General features: G+C 61.1%; 2 protein-coding genes across 4 annotated transcripts in view; one reads left to right on the forward strand and one right to left on the reverse strand.

The window, feature by feature from the left end:
• Positions 1–4,200, forward strand: part of SIRT6 (sirtuin 6) — a 9,268-nt gene extending 5,068 nt beyond the window's left edge. The window contains exons 4-8 of the mRNA XM_039247602.1: positions 783–842; positions 2,354–2,449; positions 2,526–2,606; positions 3,063–3,186; positions 3,278–4,200. Coding sequence (XP_039103533.1) covers positions 783–842; positions 2,354–2,449; positions 2,526–2,606; positions 3,063–3,186; positions 3,278–3,619 — 703 coding nt within the window. The 3' untranslated portion in view covers positions 3,620–4,200. The remainder of the gene's footprint in view (positions 1–782; positions 843–2,353; positions 2,450–2,525; positions 2,607–3,062; positions 3,187–3,277) is intronic.
• Positions 4,201–4,886: 686 nt separating this feature from the next.
• The window catches only part of CREB3L3 (cAMP responsive element binding protein 3 like 3), a 25,598-nt gene continuing 13,119 nt past the window's right edge, over positions 4,887–17,365 (reverse strand). For 2 of the 3 annotated variants that reach the window (XM_039247590.1, XM_039247592.1), the window contains exons 2-11: positions 14,337–14,465; positions 13,720–13,848; positions 12,780–13,077; positions 11,858–11,970; positions 10,344–10,490; positions 9,501–9,607; positions 7,522–7,590; positions 6,258–6,342; positions 5,829–5,925; positions 4,887–5,629 (exon numbers count right to left, since the gene is read on the reverse strand). In XM_039247590.1, the coding sequence (XP_039103521.1) occupies positions 5,316–5,629; positions 5,829–5,925; positions 6,258–6,342; positions 7,522–7,590; positions 9,501–9,607; positions 10,344–10,490; positions 11,858–11,970; positions 12,780–13,077; positions 13,720–13,848; positions 14,337–14,363 (1,386 nt within the window). In that variant the 5' untranslated portion in view covers positions 14,364–14,465 and the 3' untranslated portion in view covers positions 4,887–5,315. Of the gene's footprint in view, positions 5,630–5,828; positions 5,926–6,257; positions 6,343–7,521; positions 7,591–9,500; positions 9,608–10,343; positions 10,491–11,857; positions 11,971–12,779; positions 13,078–13,719; positions 13,849–14,336; positions 14,521–17,365 lie in introns of those variants that run through there. The other variant, XM_039247591.1, reaches the window with a different exon arrangement.

Consider the following 17,365-nt stretch of genomic DNA (forward strand, 5'->3'; position numbering starts at 1 on the left):
GGGGGGGGGGGGGGGGGGGGGGGGGGGGGGGGGGGGTAGGAAACAGGCAGAAGACAAGACAAATCCGCAATTAAATTCCGCGTCAGGTGGTGATGTTGGCATGAAACCAAACGGGAAGGTTGGGCGGGAGTCACAGCCTTTTAACAGGTCAGGGAGGCTGTGACCTGTGAGAGGGGACAGAGGGAGCCAGGGGAAGAGCCTTCCAGACCCGATCGTTGTTCTTCCAAATAGCCCAAAAGTTAGACACTGTGGTCCCATTTCACAGATGGGGACTGAGGCACATAGAGGTTAAGTGACCTGCCCAAGGTCACAGTGCTGGGAAGCCACAGAGCTGGGAGTTGACCCCTTGTTCTTCTGCCTCCAAAGCCCAGGCCCTGGGCCACCCATCGCCTTAGGCTCTTCCTTTGCAAACTGGGAATCAGAATTTCCACACTTCACACCCTGTGACACTCAGCAGCGGGCGGTTCCGACATAACTGTGATTGGATTTTCTGAACGAATGGTCTCCCCCATGTGCAAAGGTGGGGTCAGCCATGTGCAAAGGTGGGGTCAGCCGTGAGGGCCAGCAGTGCCTCAGGCTCAGAGAGGTGGGCCGCCCGTCTGTGAGGTTGTGGACGGTGGAATCAGCAGCCAGAGGCACGGGAAGGAGGGAGCCTGCTGATCCTAGGGTTGAAGCTTAGGGAAGGCTTCCTGGAGGAGGAGGGCTCAGCGCTCTGCCCGAAGCCTCAGGAAGGGGAACGGAACCCTGTGCCGTGGCCAAGTGTGTCCTTTCTCCTTCCGCAGGGACAAGCTGGCCGAGCTTCACGGAAACATGTTCGTGGAGGAATGCGCCAAGTGTAAGACGTGAGTGCCCCTCCCCCCCGGGAGGGAGTTGCTTGTGACATTGCCAGAGACCCAGGGAGGGGCGGGGCTGGGCCAGAGCTGAGGCTGGGGCTGTCAGCACAGAGCCCTACGCCGGGCTCCAACCCGTGAACTGTGAGATCGTGACCCGAGCCAAAGTCGACTTAACCGACAGAGCCCCCCGGGCGCCCCTTGGCTCCCAGCCCAGAAGCTAGACGTCCAGAATGGGTCCCATGGAACCCTGTGGGGGAGGCTCCTGTCTGCCTCCTGGTGTCTTCTGGATGTTTCTCAGAGTCTTGTGCCCCTCCGCTCACCCACCCCTCACGCCACCCCCTTCCTCGCTGCGTGTCTGCCTTTTCTTACAGGGACGTCAGTCCTGTTAGGTTAGGGCTCATCTTAACCGCACACCTGCAGTGATCCTGTTTCCAAATAAGGCCCTAAAGTCTCGGGGCTCAGTACTCCCTATCTTTTTGGGGGACACAATTCAGCCCGTAACAGAGTTTGACAGGAAGGACCACCTGCTCGGTCACCCCCTCCCACCCTCCAGCCAGAGCCCTTCCTGGAGCCTTCTGGATGTGTCTCCTGCCCGCCTGCTGAGTGGCCGCACAGGCCGGGTCCCCCCACTGCAAAAAAAAAATTTTTGTCCCCTAATATATCTTGAAAACTTTCAAATCTATAGAAGACTCACAAGACTAGTAGGAGGAACTCCTGCTTCACCTAGACCAGGGCTCAGCAAGCCTTTTCTGGAAGGAGCCAGATGGTAACATGTGTTCAGCTCTGTGGCCCAGACAGTCTCTGTTACGACTGTGAGCTCTGCTCTTGTGGCGTGAAAGCTGCCATAGACCACACGGAAAGGAATGGGCATGGCCGTGTGCCAATAAAACTTTATTTGTGTAAACAGGAGGCTGGGGGCCAGAGTCCATCCACAGGGCCGTCGCTCGCCATCCCGACTAGGTTCGACAGTTGTTACCATTTTGCCACAGCGTGTTGGTACTTGCTGTGCAGTCGAGGAGGAAGTAGCAGACTGCTGGTCATCCCCCCAGCCTGCCCCCCCCAGCCCGCCAGACCTGTCTCTCCCAGGACTGCGCTCTTCTGCCCCTTGGCCGCGGCGCCGTAAAGGAAGACTGGAGTGCGATGCCTTGGCGCCTGGCCTGTGGTCCCCGTGGCTTCTGGTTCTTTTGTTTCCCGGTCCGGGATCCAACCCAGAGTCACGCTTTGCGTGTAGTTATCACGTCTCCTCGGGCTCCTCTGTCTGCAGCGCTCCTGACCCTTCTGTCTCCATGCTCTTGGCATCAGGGTGCAGCCAGGCCAGTGGTGGAAGCCTCCCGTCCCCCGCTCTGGGTTTCTGGGATGTTTCCTCGTGCTGAGACTCTGGTGTGGCCCCCGTTTCCCTGGGGACAACACTCCCCCGCAAAGAGCAAGAGCGGTGCCGGCGGGACCCCTGAATGGGCGCCTGGGGAGCAGGCGGTGGGCTGACCCGGCCCCCACGGGCCCCTCTTCCTCCCTCAACACAGGCAGTATGTCCGGGACGTCGTCGTGGGCAGTATGGGCCTCAAGGCCACGGGCCGGCTCTGCACTGTGGCCAAGGCCAGGGGGCTGCGGGCCTGCAGGTGAGTGACCCTTCACTGTGCCCGGGCTCCAGGCGCAGGGGCTCGTCTCCGTCTGACTCCCCCTCCCCCACTGCAGGGGGGAGCTAAAAGACACCATCCTGGACTGGGAAGACGCCCTGCCTGACCGGGACCTCACCCTCGCCGAAGAGGCCAGCAGGTCTGACCCCCCGCTGAGCCCAGACCCTCTCCGGGCCCCACTGGCCCAGCTAGCGACAGAGCCTTCTCACACACCCACCCCACCCTGGTCTCATGCGACAGGCGACAGGCGGGGAAACAGGCTGCAGCGAGCGGACACCTCCGTCCAATGAGCCCTGGGTGCTGAAGGTCACGGCTGCATCCGCAGTCCCGCTTCTGGCTGGGTGGGGAGGCCGCTCTGGCAGATGGGAAGGGGCAGGGGCCGTGGGCGCCCTTGACTGCAGAGAAGGGTGCGGAAGAGCTGACCAGGCTGGTCTGGGCGTGTTGCAGGAGCATGAGGTGGGGGTGGGGCCAGGGGGCTGGAGCCAGGAGGGGCTGGCGGCCTCCCCCGCCTGTGGGGCAGGAGTGGGGCTGCAGAGACCTTTGTGGAGGGGTGGGGGTGGACGGGGCCCGGGCCGACCCTCCCTTCCTGGCCCAGGAACGCAGACCTGTCCGTCACTCTGGGCACCTCCCTGCAAATCCGGCCCAGCGGGAACCTGCCCCTTGCCACCAAGCGCCGCGGAGGCCGACTGGTCATTGTCAACCTTCAGCCCACCAAGCATGTATGTGCTGAGCCCACCGGACGTGCGCCCCGCTCCAGCCTCCCTCCCCTCCAGACCCCTGCCTGAGCCCAGCCCGTCTTTGCCCCCGCAGGACCGCCATGCCGACCTGCGTATCCATGGCTATGTGGATGAGGTCATGACCAGGCTCATGGAACACCTGGGCCTGGAGATCCCCACCTGGGACGGCCCTCGGGTGCTGGAGAGGGCGCTGCCCACCCTGCCCCGCCCGCCTGCCCCCAAGCTGGAGCCCAAGGAGGAGGCGCCCACCCAGCTCAACGGCCCAGCACCCGCCAGCCCCAAGCCCGAGCCTTCCGCCGAGCCCTGCACCCAGCACAATGGCTCGGGGCTTACCAGTCCCAAGAGGGAGCAGCTGGACAGTCCTGCACCCCACAGGCCCCCCAAAAGGGTGAAGGCCGAAGAGGTTCCCAGCTGACCAGGGGGCCTGGGGAGGGCGGGGCGTTTTGTAGAAACCGTGGAGTCGTCTTTTCTTACTGTTTTCACTGTTACCTGTATCTCCCCTCGCGGGTGGGGGGCAACCTCAGGGTGCTGAGAGCTGGGCTCCAGGCCCCAGGCAGGCCCACCCCCCACTGCCTGTCTCTTTATCTCGAGGGGCCTCTGGTGTGGGCCTGGGGGGGAGCGCTTTCACCCTGGACACAGACCTTGGAGCTGACCCCCAGGCACCCGCTTCTCCCTGTGCCCCGGCCCCTGACTCAGGATGCTCTGGGGAGGAGTGGCCAGGCCCTCCCTAGCTCCCAGCCCACGCAAAAGTTAACTCCCTCTGCCCGGGGCCCTCACACCCCCAATCCCCTGTCTCCCCCAAAATCGCCTTCTTGGTCCGTCCAAGAGGTAAGGGAGGCAGAGCCACTTTTAGGAGCCAGACTTCATGGGGGGGGGGCCACAGGCAATGGAGGCTTGCACTGCCTCTGGGGCTAGAGGGAGAAAAAGGTGTGTCCACCTGGCTTCCTCCAGACTTCCAGAAAACTCTTCAATGCAATAAAAGCAGAAATTCTTGCATCCGAGTCTGTGTTTAACACCCATAACCTTGTGCCGGGTCCCAGTCCCGGGGAGGAGGTGGGGAGGGCAGGGGGTGCCGACAGCGTGGTTCCCTTCCCCCACCCCGCAGAGTCGGCCTGGGCCTCCCCGCAGTCCAGGCCTGGGGGCCACAGCGCAGCTGGCGTTCCTGATTACATGCTCATGTGCATGGTTCCTGAATATTCGCCCTCCGCTACCGGGCTGTGAGCCCCTTGAGAAGAGCTACCGGCGGCCTTCACCTCGTTGCAGCCAGGACCCCCACCTCCCCGCACCTGCGCAAAGCGGGCGGGGCAGCGCGCATTAGGAGAGCGCGGCCACAGCCGGGTTCCAATCAGATCCCTCCACTTCCGATGCCTCAGTCTCCTCATCCGTCGATGGAGCGAGGTGGGCAGCACCCCCCCTTCCAGCCCCCAGGAAAGCAGCTGTCCTAGACCTTCCGAGGACACCATGAAGGGCCTCCTGGGGTCCCCGGAGACCTCGGGCTTCAGGCGCGCGTGCGCTCTGCTCGCGGCCGCTCTCCAAGGTGCTGAAGACACTCGCGGCGCCCGGCCGGCAGCCTTTCCAGCCTAGTGGGGTCCGGGGCGCCCGCACCCCAATACCCCTTCCCAGGCTGGCCCAGACGCTCCGTCCAGGAGTCGAGGAGCCCTAGACTCCGCTTTGTGCCAACGTGTTCTGTCAAAATACTTTATTAAGGATCACTGCAATCGTAGAAAAGAGGGGCGGCTGTGGGCTACGGCTCTGGGGCCAGGGTCCCCGCAGAGACCCTTCTCTTCCCTGTGCGCAGGGGGCAGGAAGGAGTCCCGGGGCAGGGGAGTTGTCGAGGCATGGCGTGTGCGTGTGTCTGTGTGAGACTGCGGATCACTCTGTATGTGCCTGTTTCTTCCTTTGCCTGGGTCTGTATCTCTCAGGCTTTGTGGCCCTGCGGCTGCCTGTGTCTGAGCGTGTTCTGTGTGTACTTGGGTCCGTGAGTGCATGGCTGTGAGTTCGCGCATCTCTATCCTGGCACTTCCGCCAGGGTCTCACCTCACCCCCATGCCTGTCGCTGTCCACAGAAGGGCCCCTAAGCAGGAAGGCCTGGGGGCACGTCCGGAGGGTGCTCACAGCTCCTCCCCCGCCGCCTCCAATCCCACGCGCCCAGGGCTGAGCGCTGGCTCGGCCGCAGTCCAGTCCAGCAGGGTGGTCCGACTCAGCTTCTCCGTCGAGTTGTCAGGGATCAGGGTCGAGTTGCCCAGCTCTTCCGTCAAGTTGTCCAGAGCTGACGTGCCCTGAGATTCCCAGTCCGCCCTGGGGCTGCCTGGAGGCCCTTCTGGGGATGCACCAGCTTTGGGCAGTGGTCCTGGGGCCTCGGAGCCTGGTGTGGCGTCGGGGGCCACACGGGACGCAGCGTCGTTGTGCAAAGTTCTGGAGAAAACTGAGCAAGGGTTGGGAGGGTCATGAGGGCTGGGGCTGGGGCTTGAAGTCCCTCCGTTCCCTAACCCCAGCCTCAGGGAGCAAGGGGCTCCCCCACCACACCCCAGAGTCCCAGGACAAGGGCCTGGAGACCCAAGGGGATTGTGCCCATGGGGCAGCCCGGAGCGTTTCGGAGAGCAGAGCATCCCCGGCCCACCTACCTCGAACAGGTGCGTAGTCCCCAGCGCTTTCGGCTTTGTTGGCAACAAAAGGGCTAATGGAGGGCAGGACGATGAGGGCGAAGGAGAGAAGCAGGACCTGGCGGAGATGGGAGAGGTCACCCCATCCCCCTCCCTGTGAGCAGAGAGGCCACCCCCTCTCCCCTCCCTGTGAGCAGAGAGGCCACCCCCTTCCCCCTCCCTGTGAGCAGAGGGGCCACCCCATCCCCCCTCCCTGTGAGCAGAGAGGCCACCCCCTCCCCCTCCCTGTGAGCAGAGAGGCCACCCCCTCCCCCCTCCCTGTGAGCAGAGAAACCGAGTCCCAGAAGATGGGACGGTCCTTCAACCAAAGCTTGCGCTGCACTCATCTCCCCCACACAGACCCCTTTGCCAAGGCCGGGGACCCCCTTTATCCTGGGGGCCAGGACTTACCGCGATGCAGGTGCCTGTCTGGGCCGACTTGCTGGTGGACTGGACCACAATGGCCTGGAGTTTCTTCAGCTGCTCCAGGAGGGACCTTGGCGGGAACGGGCAGGCCTTGGCTGAGCCCCACGGGGCCGTGATCTGGTTCCCATCCATTTCTGGGGTCCCCCAGCCTGGCTGATGTCTGAACCCCATTCATCCCTCATGGCCCCACTGGTCCTCAAAGTTCCAGACTCTCCCTCTTGGCTTCAATAAATCTCCTTGAACATCCCACCCACTTGCACCCACTCACTTCTCTGCCACCCCACCTCCGCGATCCAGGCCGCCATTATCTCTCACCAGCACCCCAGCCCCAGCCTCTATCTGGACCCCCAAGGCCTCTCCTGCTCCCCTAGGGTCCATGCTCCAAGTAGTAACTAGATGGCACTTTTCAGATGTGAATGGGCATCTCTCAACCCTCCCAGCACTCCCAGCTCCCTGGGGTAAGAGTCAAGTCCTCCCCATGGGCCCCAAGGCTCCCCCACATGACCTGCCCCACCCCCTCCATGTCCTCCCCTCCTCCCTCTCTCTCCCCCACGCTCACTTACTCTGCTCCAGCCACACGGGCCTCCTGGCTGTTCCTCCAACACTGGGGCCCAATGCTACCCCAGGACCTTTGCACATGCTGGTTCCCTCTGTGCCAAAAACACTATTCCCCCCGATCTTTTTTTTCGTAGCTGCTTCCTTCTCATCCATCAGGTCTCATCTCCAAAGTCATCTTATCTGACCTCCCTGCCCAGAATTGCCCCCACTCGCTCTCCAGGGCCTTCACCCTGCTTCACTCTTCTCCTCAGTGGCTAGCACTATTTGAATAATCTTTTATGTGTTTCCATTTGTCTCGAGTACATCGCCCACCAGACCATGAGCTCTTTAAGGAGGGAGAGTGGTTCCAGTGCCCAGAACTACGCCCGGCACGGACTAGATGCTAAATAAATACTAAGTGGATGCCTGCACCCCTCTGACGGAACCGGACGCGGTTCTCCAGCACACCATGCCCCCGGGCCTCTGGCCGTTCGTCTGCCGTTTCCTCCCCCACAGACACCCCTCCCAATCCCAAGTGCCCTCCTCTCTGCAGCTGCACCCCTGCTAGGTGGAGCCCTTACCCCCTGCTCTGCTTGGCCATCACAGAGGCTGTCCCCCACATTGCCCACCCCTCCTGCAAGGGACTCTGGGGGCTGCCCCCCCTCCCCCCGGCCTCCCCCTGTCCCTCTGCCACAGCTGGACCAAGACTCACAGATTCTGCTTCTCGAGATGCAAGACCTTCCTCTGAAGCTCCTGGTTCTGGGCAGTGCAGGCTGACATCCTGCAGGGACAATGTCACAGTGACATTCACAATACGCATGTCACCAAGTAGCTCAGCTGACGTCTCCCTGTGGGGCCCCACTTTACAGGCAGGGAACCCACGGCCAGAGAGGGGGGGGTCACTCATCAAGTCACCCAGTGAGTCTGCGGACAGGGCCCAGATGCGAAGCCAGGTCTGCCTGGCTCCTAGACCCCATGTCTGCACGGATGTGGGGGCTTCGCTCCGGTCTGGGCCCCCAGGATGGGGAGTGGAATGCCAAACTCGGGCAGCGATGCTTCCAGAAGACTGAGTGGTAAGATGACGGGGACTCCAAGGGAAACCAGGTTACAATCCGCACCCTCCCTGTGACTTCAAGCCACTCTACCTTCTGACCTCAGTCCCCTCACCTGTGAAATGGGGCTACAATTAACCTAGTTCACAGAGCATTTGGGAGAACAACTTGAAATGAAGTTGATCAGGGGCTTCGCAGATTCCATCTGGGGAATAAGACGATGGACTAAGACAATCCATCCAGGGGCTCCCAGGTGCAGGCTGGGGGGCCCACCTTTCCTACCTGCATCCATCTGCGTCTGGCCCAGACCACCCAGATGTGGGACGGAAATACTCAAATCCCAGCGTGAGGCTATGTCCCACAAAGAGAATGCACTCCCCCACTGAAAGGCCCTCCTTCTGGATGATTCACAGGATAAAAAAAGATTCCGGGACATCAATTAGGGAAGACTCAAAGACCAGATGGTAACGACAATTGTGTAAATCGCCACTCAGGAGGTGCAGCCGACACAGTACCGAGAGGAACAGACCTTCACCCACCTTTGTCCAGCTCAGCAAGCTAGACGCACACATATTAAAACTTAGCAAGAGAGCAACACAGCCACTCCCCCCAAATAAAACATCACGGGGGGGGGGATACCAAAGCTAAGAGCAGAAACGAAAAGAACTAGAATATAAAAGTACAGGTGGGTGGGAGGTAAAAGGCAGAAAGCCACGCTTTGAAAAGAATACTTCAATAAATAAGTCTCTAGCAAGATTAATCAAGAAGATAGGGCGCCTGGGGGCCTCAGTCGGTTAAGTGTCTGACTTCGGCTCAGGTCATGATCTCATGGTTCATGGGTTCGAGCCCCGCGTCGGGCTCTGTGCTGACTGCCAGCTCGGAGCCTGGAGCCTGTTTCAGTCTGTGTCTCCCTCTCTCTCTGACCCTCCCCTGCTCACGCTCTCTCTCTCTCTCTCTCTCCTAGAAATAAATAAAAACATATTTTAAAAAAAAATGAGTATGATGCTGATAGCACACAGCTCAGCAAACTAAAACGAGAGAACTAGGAACCACCGGATGTCGACACACTTGCAACGCACAGCTTCCCAGACAAGGACGGCATCTCGGAACCCACTTGGGAAGAAACAAGACCCCCAGGCCGACCTGTAACCCCCGTCAGGTCAGCCCCGGTTTAGAAAGGGCGCTTGCCCACTGCTATGCTTCTGTTAAAGAAGAAAAAGGAGCCTGTCCCCTTAAATGAGTTGAGAGAGAGGAGATTAGACGAAAGCAGGAAAGTTCTGCCAAGAATGCTCTCCCCTCTGTCCCTGCCACACACAATCAAGGAGGCCACGGCAGCTCTGAGGACCCGTGATGCCCACACAGGGCGGTAAGCACCCCGTCTTCAGGCAGGGCGCCAGGACAGATGGGAAATACGTTCTCCTTTCTCGGGGCCTCACGCTCTAGGGGATAAAGGGACCCCGAGACCGACCTCTGCCATCTCTAGGCGTCTCCCTATCCTTGTAATTCGCACGACAAATGACCGCTCCTCGAGGAAGAAAACCTCTAATTCTGTCGCCCCCCCCCCAAAAGTGTGACCTTAGCCCCCTGGCACGGCTCTCCCCGGTGCCCTTGCCCAGGGCCTCCCGGACCCCAGCCTTACCGAGTTTCCAAGCCGTCAATATATTCCTTCTTCTTCTTCCGGCTCTCTTGGGCCGACTGCTTGTTCCGGATTTTCCGGCGGATTTTTTTCAGCACTCGCTCCTCATACTGCGCAGTGACACGGAGAGGGGGGTCCAGCCATGCTGTCTGGAGCCCCCCGCCTCACCCCTGCTCTTCCCGTGGGAGCCCCCCTAGACCCAGGGATCCGGGGGCAAGACCCCCGAGACTGAAGACGGCTCTCCTCCCCCTGAACTCGTGCAAAGTTTCCCGGGGTGGGGGGGGCGGGAGGGGGGGGTCCTGGGTCCTGAGGATTTGCCCAGATCCCAGCCCCAGGTCGGAACTGGCTCCCAGACGCTGCGCGCTGGTGCGGTTGCGCCACCTCCCGGCCGCGCCTGGGAACAGCGCCTCAAACCCAGGTCTCGACAGGGAGTGAACCAGGCTGGGTGGGGGGCTGCGGCGAGCTAGCCGCGCGTGGAGGGGTGGGCGCACGGGGGCCACAGTCGTGGACTCGGTGTGGGAAGGCTCCTGGCCGGAGAAATGTTAGCGACCGGTTCAAACAAGCACAGAATGCGGCACCGCCCGGGGGAATACGGGACGTCCAGGGGGGCGCCGGTCGCCCCTTTGTGAGCCCCGGCAGGCGGGGGGCTAGGATGAAGCGTGACCCCAGGGCGCGACCCGCGGCTGCCCGTAAGTCCCCCCTCGGTTCCCGGAGGTCCTAGCTCTTGTGCAGGCGGGGCCCCGCGGGAGACTCAGGGCAGGCGCTGCAGGCGGGGGGGGGGCGGAGCCAGGGCCCCCGGCCCGCCTCGGTGAGGGGCAGCTGGGTGGGCGCGGGGCCCCGGCTCACCTTGGTGAGGGGCAGCTGGGTGGGCAGGGTGAGGCCTTCCTTGGCCAGGAGCTTCTTCTCGTCCTCCGTCAGCACCAGCTCCTGCAGGTCGCGGCGGGGCTCGGTCGCAGGCCGCGGCAGGCGAGGGGCCGCCAGGGGGCGCTGGTGCTGGGGGGGAAGTGGGGCCATGGCTGTAGGGGCCGCGGAACAGCCTCTGGGAAACGACCCCAGGCCCGAGGCCCTAGCGGCTCTTCCGCTGTGGGGGCCCCGCTGCACTAGGGCCGAGACGAGCCCATCCCACAGGCACCCTCGCGCGGAGCGTCCACGCAGGCTCTTCTTCCGCTTCTCCTACACTCCTTTGACTCCAACCCACCTGCTCTAGGCCGGGCAGTTCTGGGCTCTGAAACGCCCCGCAGTCTGGCTGCAGCGGCGAGTGTGACCCACAGAGCGGAGGGGGGAGCACCACACAGCTGTGAAACGGATGGGGTCCCCCCCGCCCCCAACACACACGCCATGATATCAGGCAATCACCACAATAAACCCTCAAGTTACAAAATACAGGGGCGCCTGGGGGGCTCCGTCGGTTAAGCTTCCAGCTTCAGCTCAGGTCATGATCTCACGGTCCGTGGGTTCGAGCCCCGCGTCGGGCTCTGTGCTGACAGCTCGGAGCCTGGAGGCTGTTTCCGATTCTGCGCCTCCCTCTCTCTCTGACCCTCCCCTGCTCACCTGTCTGTCTCTCTCAGAAATAAATAAACTTTAAAAAAGGAAAGAATTTTGTTCTCACAGTGCCAACGTCTTAGAAATGTCACCCTGTGGAAGGGCACATTCTGGACCTAGAATTCCAGCCCACTGATCAGCCCAACCACTTCCTCGGCCCCGAAACGGGGCACTGAGTGGGTTGTCAGGCCTGGCTTACGGGCACTCGAAGCCGTTGGAAAGACAGATGGCCCTTGGTCAGTGTGCAACGGCCCAACAGGCCAGCCCAGGGACTGAGCCAGTGGGGCTGCTGTGTGGCTTAAGGCAAATTACTGACCCTCTCTGTGCCCCTTTCCTCAAAGGCAAAATGAATATAACAAGAGCCCCAACCTTTAGGGTTGCTGTGAATTGAAAGATGATACATTGATGAGCCTGGAGGCTCCGTCGGTTGAGCGTCCGACTCTTGATTTCAGCTCAGGTCACAATCCCAGGGACGTGTGATCGAGCCGTGTGTTGGGCTCCATGCTGAGTGTGGAGCCTGCTTGGGGCTCTCTCTCCTCTCCCTCTGCCCCTCTCCCCTGCTCTCTCTCTCTCTAATAATAATAATAACAATAAAAGATGATACCTTTAAAGCATCTAGAAGAATGTCTGGCCAATAGTAGGTACTTCATAGGTTTTAGCTATTTGAAAAAATGTTATTATTACTACCGCGACGGCAAGCGCCCCACCCTGTGTGTGACTCAGTCTTGCCGTCTCTGAAATGGACGCACGGGGGCCTTGTGACCCCTAGCAGCCCTCCAAGCGCCGAGGCTCCAGGGCCTGGGGTCGGGGCTGCTCACCGGGTCTGCGCCGCTGCCGGAGAGGAGGAGGTCTTTCACGGTGAGGCTGCAGCACGGGGGAGGGTCAGCTAGCTCCGTCTGCTCCTCGCGACAGAGGCCCGGGCTCCACATTTCTGACCAGGGCAGATGGAGACAAAGACACGGAGCGGTCACGTGGGGGCCCCTGAGCTTCCAGCATCAACCTGTCTCCTCCAGGAAGGCCACCAGGATTGACCACGACACGGTAGCGCCCCAAGGCCTGGGTTGAAGGGAACAGTCCCAACCGGGGGCCTTGGTCTTCCCTCTGATGGAAAACGGGAGGCCGATTCATCAGGACGTTGTTGAGGGACCCACCGCCCACCCAGGAAGGAGCGGCCGTGACTGCCCAGGACTGTAGGCTGTCTCCAGCCAGCTTCGCCTCATCTCCCCCTGCGGCCAGGGACCTGGGTCTCATTCGCCTGTGGTTCCCTCCCCTCTGCAACCCGGCGGCTGGAGGCACAGACTTCGGGGTTACGTAGCTCTTGGTCCTGTGCAGAGCTGAGCGGCCTCGGTTCAGTGACTAAACGTCTCTGAGCTTCAGTTGTGTTGACTCTCCAATGAGTCTAATGAGAGCCGAAGGGACAGAGGACGGCCTGCCGGGGGGAGGGGTGTCTTCTGCAACAGGCCCGTCGTCCCCACATCCAGGGGGAGCCTCTGAGGCCCGGGGTCCCGGACCTCTCGCGCTCTCACTGAACAGCTACTAGTATGATCCTGGCACAGGAGCCCCAAAGACGAGGCTGAGGGCATGGGGCCCGGAGCGGGACCCAGCCTTCGGGGCTGCCCCGGCTCAGCAGCTCTGACTCCTCGCTTCGCCTCACGGGGACTCCGTTTCACCGTCCTGGAAATGGGCCCGCGACAGCGCTGGGATCAAGGCAGGGGCAGCGAACGACGGTGCAGAACCCACCCAAGTCTATGGCCACAGACGCGTCCAGCACTTGGGGAACTGGTCCGGGGGCGGCGGCGAGGCAGGGGGGTCCAGGGCGGTAGGGGGGGCAGGGCAGCTCCCCCGGCCCCACAGAATGGCGGCCCGGGGGGGTGGTGGCCGCCCCACCGCGCGGAGGGCTGTCCTGGGGGTCAGAGGGCAGGTCCTCGGAGATGCCGCTGTCGCTGGCTGCGGGAGACCAGATGGGGGAGCTGGGCAGCGAGTCTCCGGAGGCCAGGATGGAGTTTAGGAAGTCATCAGGGTCCGGGCCGGGCAGGACCTGCCGGGACAGGGAGACAGGGTGGGAAGTAAAACCTCTACTCCCGGGCGCCCGGGGGCTCAGTCGGTTGAGCGTCCGGCTTCGGCTCAGGTCACGATCTCCCGGTTCGTGGGTTCGAGCCCCGCGTCGGGCTCTGTGCTGACAGCTCGGGGCCTGGAGCTGCTTCGGATTCTGTGTCTCCCTCTCTCTCTGCCCCTCCCCTGCTTGCTCTCTCTCCCCCAACAATAAATGAACGTACTTGCATACAACCCGTCCCTGCTTTGTTCCTGATCGCTGTGTGACGCTGGGCAAGCCGCTGTTCCTCTCTGGGCCTCACTTACCCTTTCTGCCAGACAGAGGAGCCAGTGCTGCTTCCTCTGCGGTTCTCGGAGCCTCAGCACAATCGCGTAGCATGGGCACCACCCGAGCCCCGAGTGGGGGTTCGAACCCACCCCCACACAGCTGTGCGACCCCGGACCAGTTACTGCCCCTCTCTGGGCCTCGGCTTCCCCGCTTCTAACAAGCAGCTAACGTCGTCCACTCCTCAGAGTAGCTGAGAGGCTCAACACACAAGGATGTGCTTCGCTGAGGGCGAGCACCGTGAGCCCTGAACGCCGCCCCAAGCCGAGTGAGGCTCGGCTCCGAGGCCTGGCGCGTCCTCACCGGGTCGTCGAGGCGGCCCCAGTCCTCGCCCAGCTCTACGTGTCTCAGGACGCCATCCTGACGGTCAAACAGCAGGTCCAGGAGCTCCAGGCTGCCGATGGGGCCCAGGGGACCAGTGGAGGAAGCCATCTGGGGCAAGGAGGGGACAGGCGTGAGCGTCACACAGCCCCCTCTCCTCCCACCCGCCTTCTGCACACGGCCCCACGTCCACGGGCCTCAAGCCCACCCCCCGCTCAGCCCCCGGCCCGGCTCACCGCTGCCCCTGGATCTCCCTTCTCCAGATGGGCTGCGGGCCCCACCGGCTCTCCCGGGACATGGGAGCCGGTTCTTTAAAAGTGCTAGAAGGTTCCTGGGTGGGGTGATCAGCCCGGCCAAGCCCCTGTGGGGCCGAGGAGACTAGTCCCCTCTCCCCCCTCCCATCCCAACTCTCCCCTCCTGGAGGAAAGACAAGAGCAGCCCCGGGATGAACGCGTGATTTCAGGCATGATATGCTTTCTCCGAGCCTCGGTCTTCCCATCTGGACAGTGGGAGGCTCCTTCCACCTCTGGGAGCCTGGGGAGCATTTCCGGGCTAGGCCTCCCTCTCCCAGGCCGCGGCCACGGGCCCGCCCGGCTCACCTTCCCAGCTGCCAAATCCCCATTCATGAGGCCAGCCAGCTCTGCTTCAGGCCGCTCCCCGAGTCTGCTCAGATCCGGAGCTCACCCCACAACCGGGCTCCCGGGCTCCGTGCGCTCCTCTCTGCGGCTCTGTAACCACCCCCAAAAGATGCTGAAATAGCCTCCGGAGTTCCCAGCCCATCCCTGGGTGCCGATTGGGGGCCAGGCAAGATGGACAGGGCGAAGGGCCAGTGATACCAGGGCAGGCTGGGGGAGGGGAGGGAAGACCGTTATCTTGATGTTTTGTGCTTTTCTAGCCGCCAGTGGGCAAAGGCCAAAGTCTGGGGTGCCTCAGCTCTGCCATGACCTCTCCCCTACTTTCAGGGACTGTTTCTCCTCTGAGTCCCGGGATGTTGGGCTCCAGGAGAGCGCAGGACCCCCGACTGGGTCCCGTCTGCTCTTGGGACAGAACAGTCCCGGGAGGAACAGCCCAGGCCTTTGCAGAGGTCGGTTGTCTCTCTGCCAGCAGCTGCCTTCCCCCGGGAGCTGGCAACCTCCCACCCACCCTCCAAGCCCTCCACAGACAAATTTGAGCAGCTCTGCGCTCCTTCTAGAATCTTCTAGCAGTCATTTATTCGCTGAATATTAATTGAGCCAAACCGGTTCCCACCTCAGGGCCTTTGCACTTGCTGTTCCCACTGCCTAGAACTGATTCCCCTCCCCCCCCACCCCCGGACTCCGGATGTCTTCACATGCTCATAAGTGTTTGATATTTGTGAGCCAGCCCAGATGGCTGCGAGGTGGTGTGTGACCCCTGTCCCACCCCCACAGGGGCCCCAAAGGCCTTTGTGACATCACTGTTTTCACTGATTGAAATTTTCTTGTTTGTTCACCTGTATTTTTGTCTTCCTTCATTTCTCTGCTCTCCACCCCCAGGGCCTTATGGGCTAGAAAGGGGCTTCCTTTGTTCTCTGCTGGGTCCCAGCGCGTAGGAAAGTGTACACAATCACTCTTACTCACCAAGCGCCTCCCCTGTGCTCACCACGGGTTTAGGAGCTAGGGAAACAGCGCCAAACAAGCTAGACCATAAATGCATAAACAAATAAACACATAAATGGGCAAGTGCTACCGAGAACCTAACTGTAACCATGGGTGAAAGGCAGCCGAGGACTGGAAAAGCCTCCTTTAAGGAGAAGTGGTTTTTTTTTTTTTTAATGTTTTATTTATTTCTGAGAGAGACAGCGTGAGCAGGGGAGGGTCAGAGAGAGAGGGAGACACAGAATCTGAAGCAGGCTCCAGGCTCTGAGCTGTCAGCACAGAGCCCAATGCGGCGTGAGATCTTGACCTGAGCCGAAGTCAGACGCTTAACCGACTGAGCCCCCCAGGCGCCCCAAGGTGAGTTTTTTAAAGTGAGTTCTAAACCCAGTGTGGGGGCTTTTACACTCAGGACCCCAAGATGAAGAGCTACATGCTCTACCTACTGAGCCAGCCAGGCACCCCTTAAGAAGGTGACGTTTAAGTACAGCCCTGAAGGATGAGAAAGAACCAAGCATGAGAAGACCTGCGGGAAAGGTATTTGAGGCTGAAGAAACAGCACGTACAAACGTCCTGGGGTAGTATCTAGTATCCTGTGGCTTGTTGTGGGAACGGGGAGGAAGCCCATGTGACTAGAGCAGAGTGAGTGAGGGGGAGAGGGGGGGAAGGGAGGGGATGGCGCAGGTGGTGCAGGGACTGGGGAGTCGCGGGGGGGGAGGCTATGGTGAAGGATTTTGTTTATAGTAAATACAGCAAGAAGGTGTTGGCAACTCAGAGAATGGAGGCCTAAAGTGAGCCTTCCGTGTGCCAGGCACGATGCTGGGCATTAGCCTCACAGTGACTAAAACACCCCCCTTCCTTCCAAGTTCACATCTCATTGGTTGTGACATCCCATTGGTTTTTCTCAATGGATCAATCATTTATTCACATAACAAAAATTTAACGAGGGCCAACTGTGTGCCCTGCCCGGAAGGAAGGACCGGGGTCCAGCATGGAGGGGGTGGGGGGCCGGGAAAGCTGCTCAGTGCCCCCCCCCGCCCCCTATGGCGCCCCCACCCCAGACAGTGATCCAGTCCCGATGCCAGCAGTGTGTGTGTGGGTGGGGAGTCCCTGAATCACTGTCCCCTCTGGATGCTGGTGCCATCATCTCCCTAAGCCTCCGGATCTTTCTTACTTCCTCGCTTCCTCTGTACCCACCCTGTTGGCTTTTTAAGGCCATGGCTTGGCTTTAGGGATCCCCGGTCACAATAGGTACCCAGCCTTTGGGGCACACGGCGCGTTCCATACACAGCAGGTGTATGAAGGGGGGAGGTTTGACTCCGGACTTCTCCCTGCCGATGACCCTCGGGAGCCTCAGTGCCCTTGATCGGGCTCTCCCTCCTCCTCGGTCCCAACCCTGGCAGAGGAAGGGGTCCGGCATCACTCACTCAGCCCTTCCTGTAGGTTAACCCCCTCATGCCCCTCCCCAGAATATTGGTATTTACAATTTTTTTTTGTTTTCATAATTTTGGACTTTAGAAGGCATTTATATGCCCCAGTGAAGAGCTATCCGAACCCTAAGATAAGGGTAAGCATTGAAGGACAGGAAAGCTTTCTGATGTCCTTGGCATCATGTTATCTCACTTGCTAAACCCGAATGCGGACTTCAAGGCAATGGGGGCGGGGTGGGGGCCGGACTGCAGAGCAACATCGCGGGTGATCCCCCCCCCCCCCCCCCCCCCCGCGGTGGGCAAGTGCGCAAACCGCGAAATCCCCACGAGACGAAGGCGGGGGTTAACCGGCCCTTCTCTGCGCCTCGGCCACGTTCTAGGGGCAGGAGCCCGGCATTTCCCGGCGGGTCAGTAGCGGAGAGTTTCAGAGTTTCCTGCTTGATGTTTACTCGGGCCACTCGGAGCCGGAGCCTTCACCGACCTCAGGCGGCGGGCGTCCCGTGGGAGCCGTGGAGTGAACGTGGAGTGACAGCCGCATGTGCCGTGCTGCGGGTGAGGGGGAGGGGACGTGTGCTGCGGGGGGGG

This window comes from Hyaena hyaena, unplaced genomic scaffold (assembly GCF_003009895.1).
Source record: "Hyaena hyaena isolate Hyena2069 unplaced genomic scaffold, ASM300989v1 scaffold_296, whole genome shotgun sequence".
Lineage (NCBI taxonomy): Eukaryota > Metazoa > Chordata > Mammalia > Carnivora > Hyaenidae > Hyaena > Hyaena hyaena.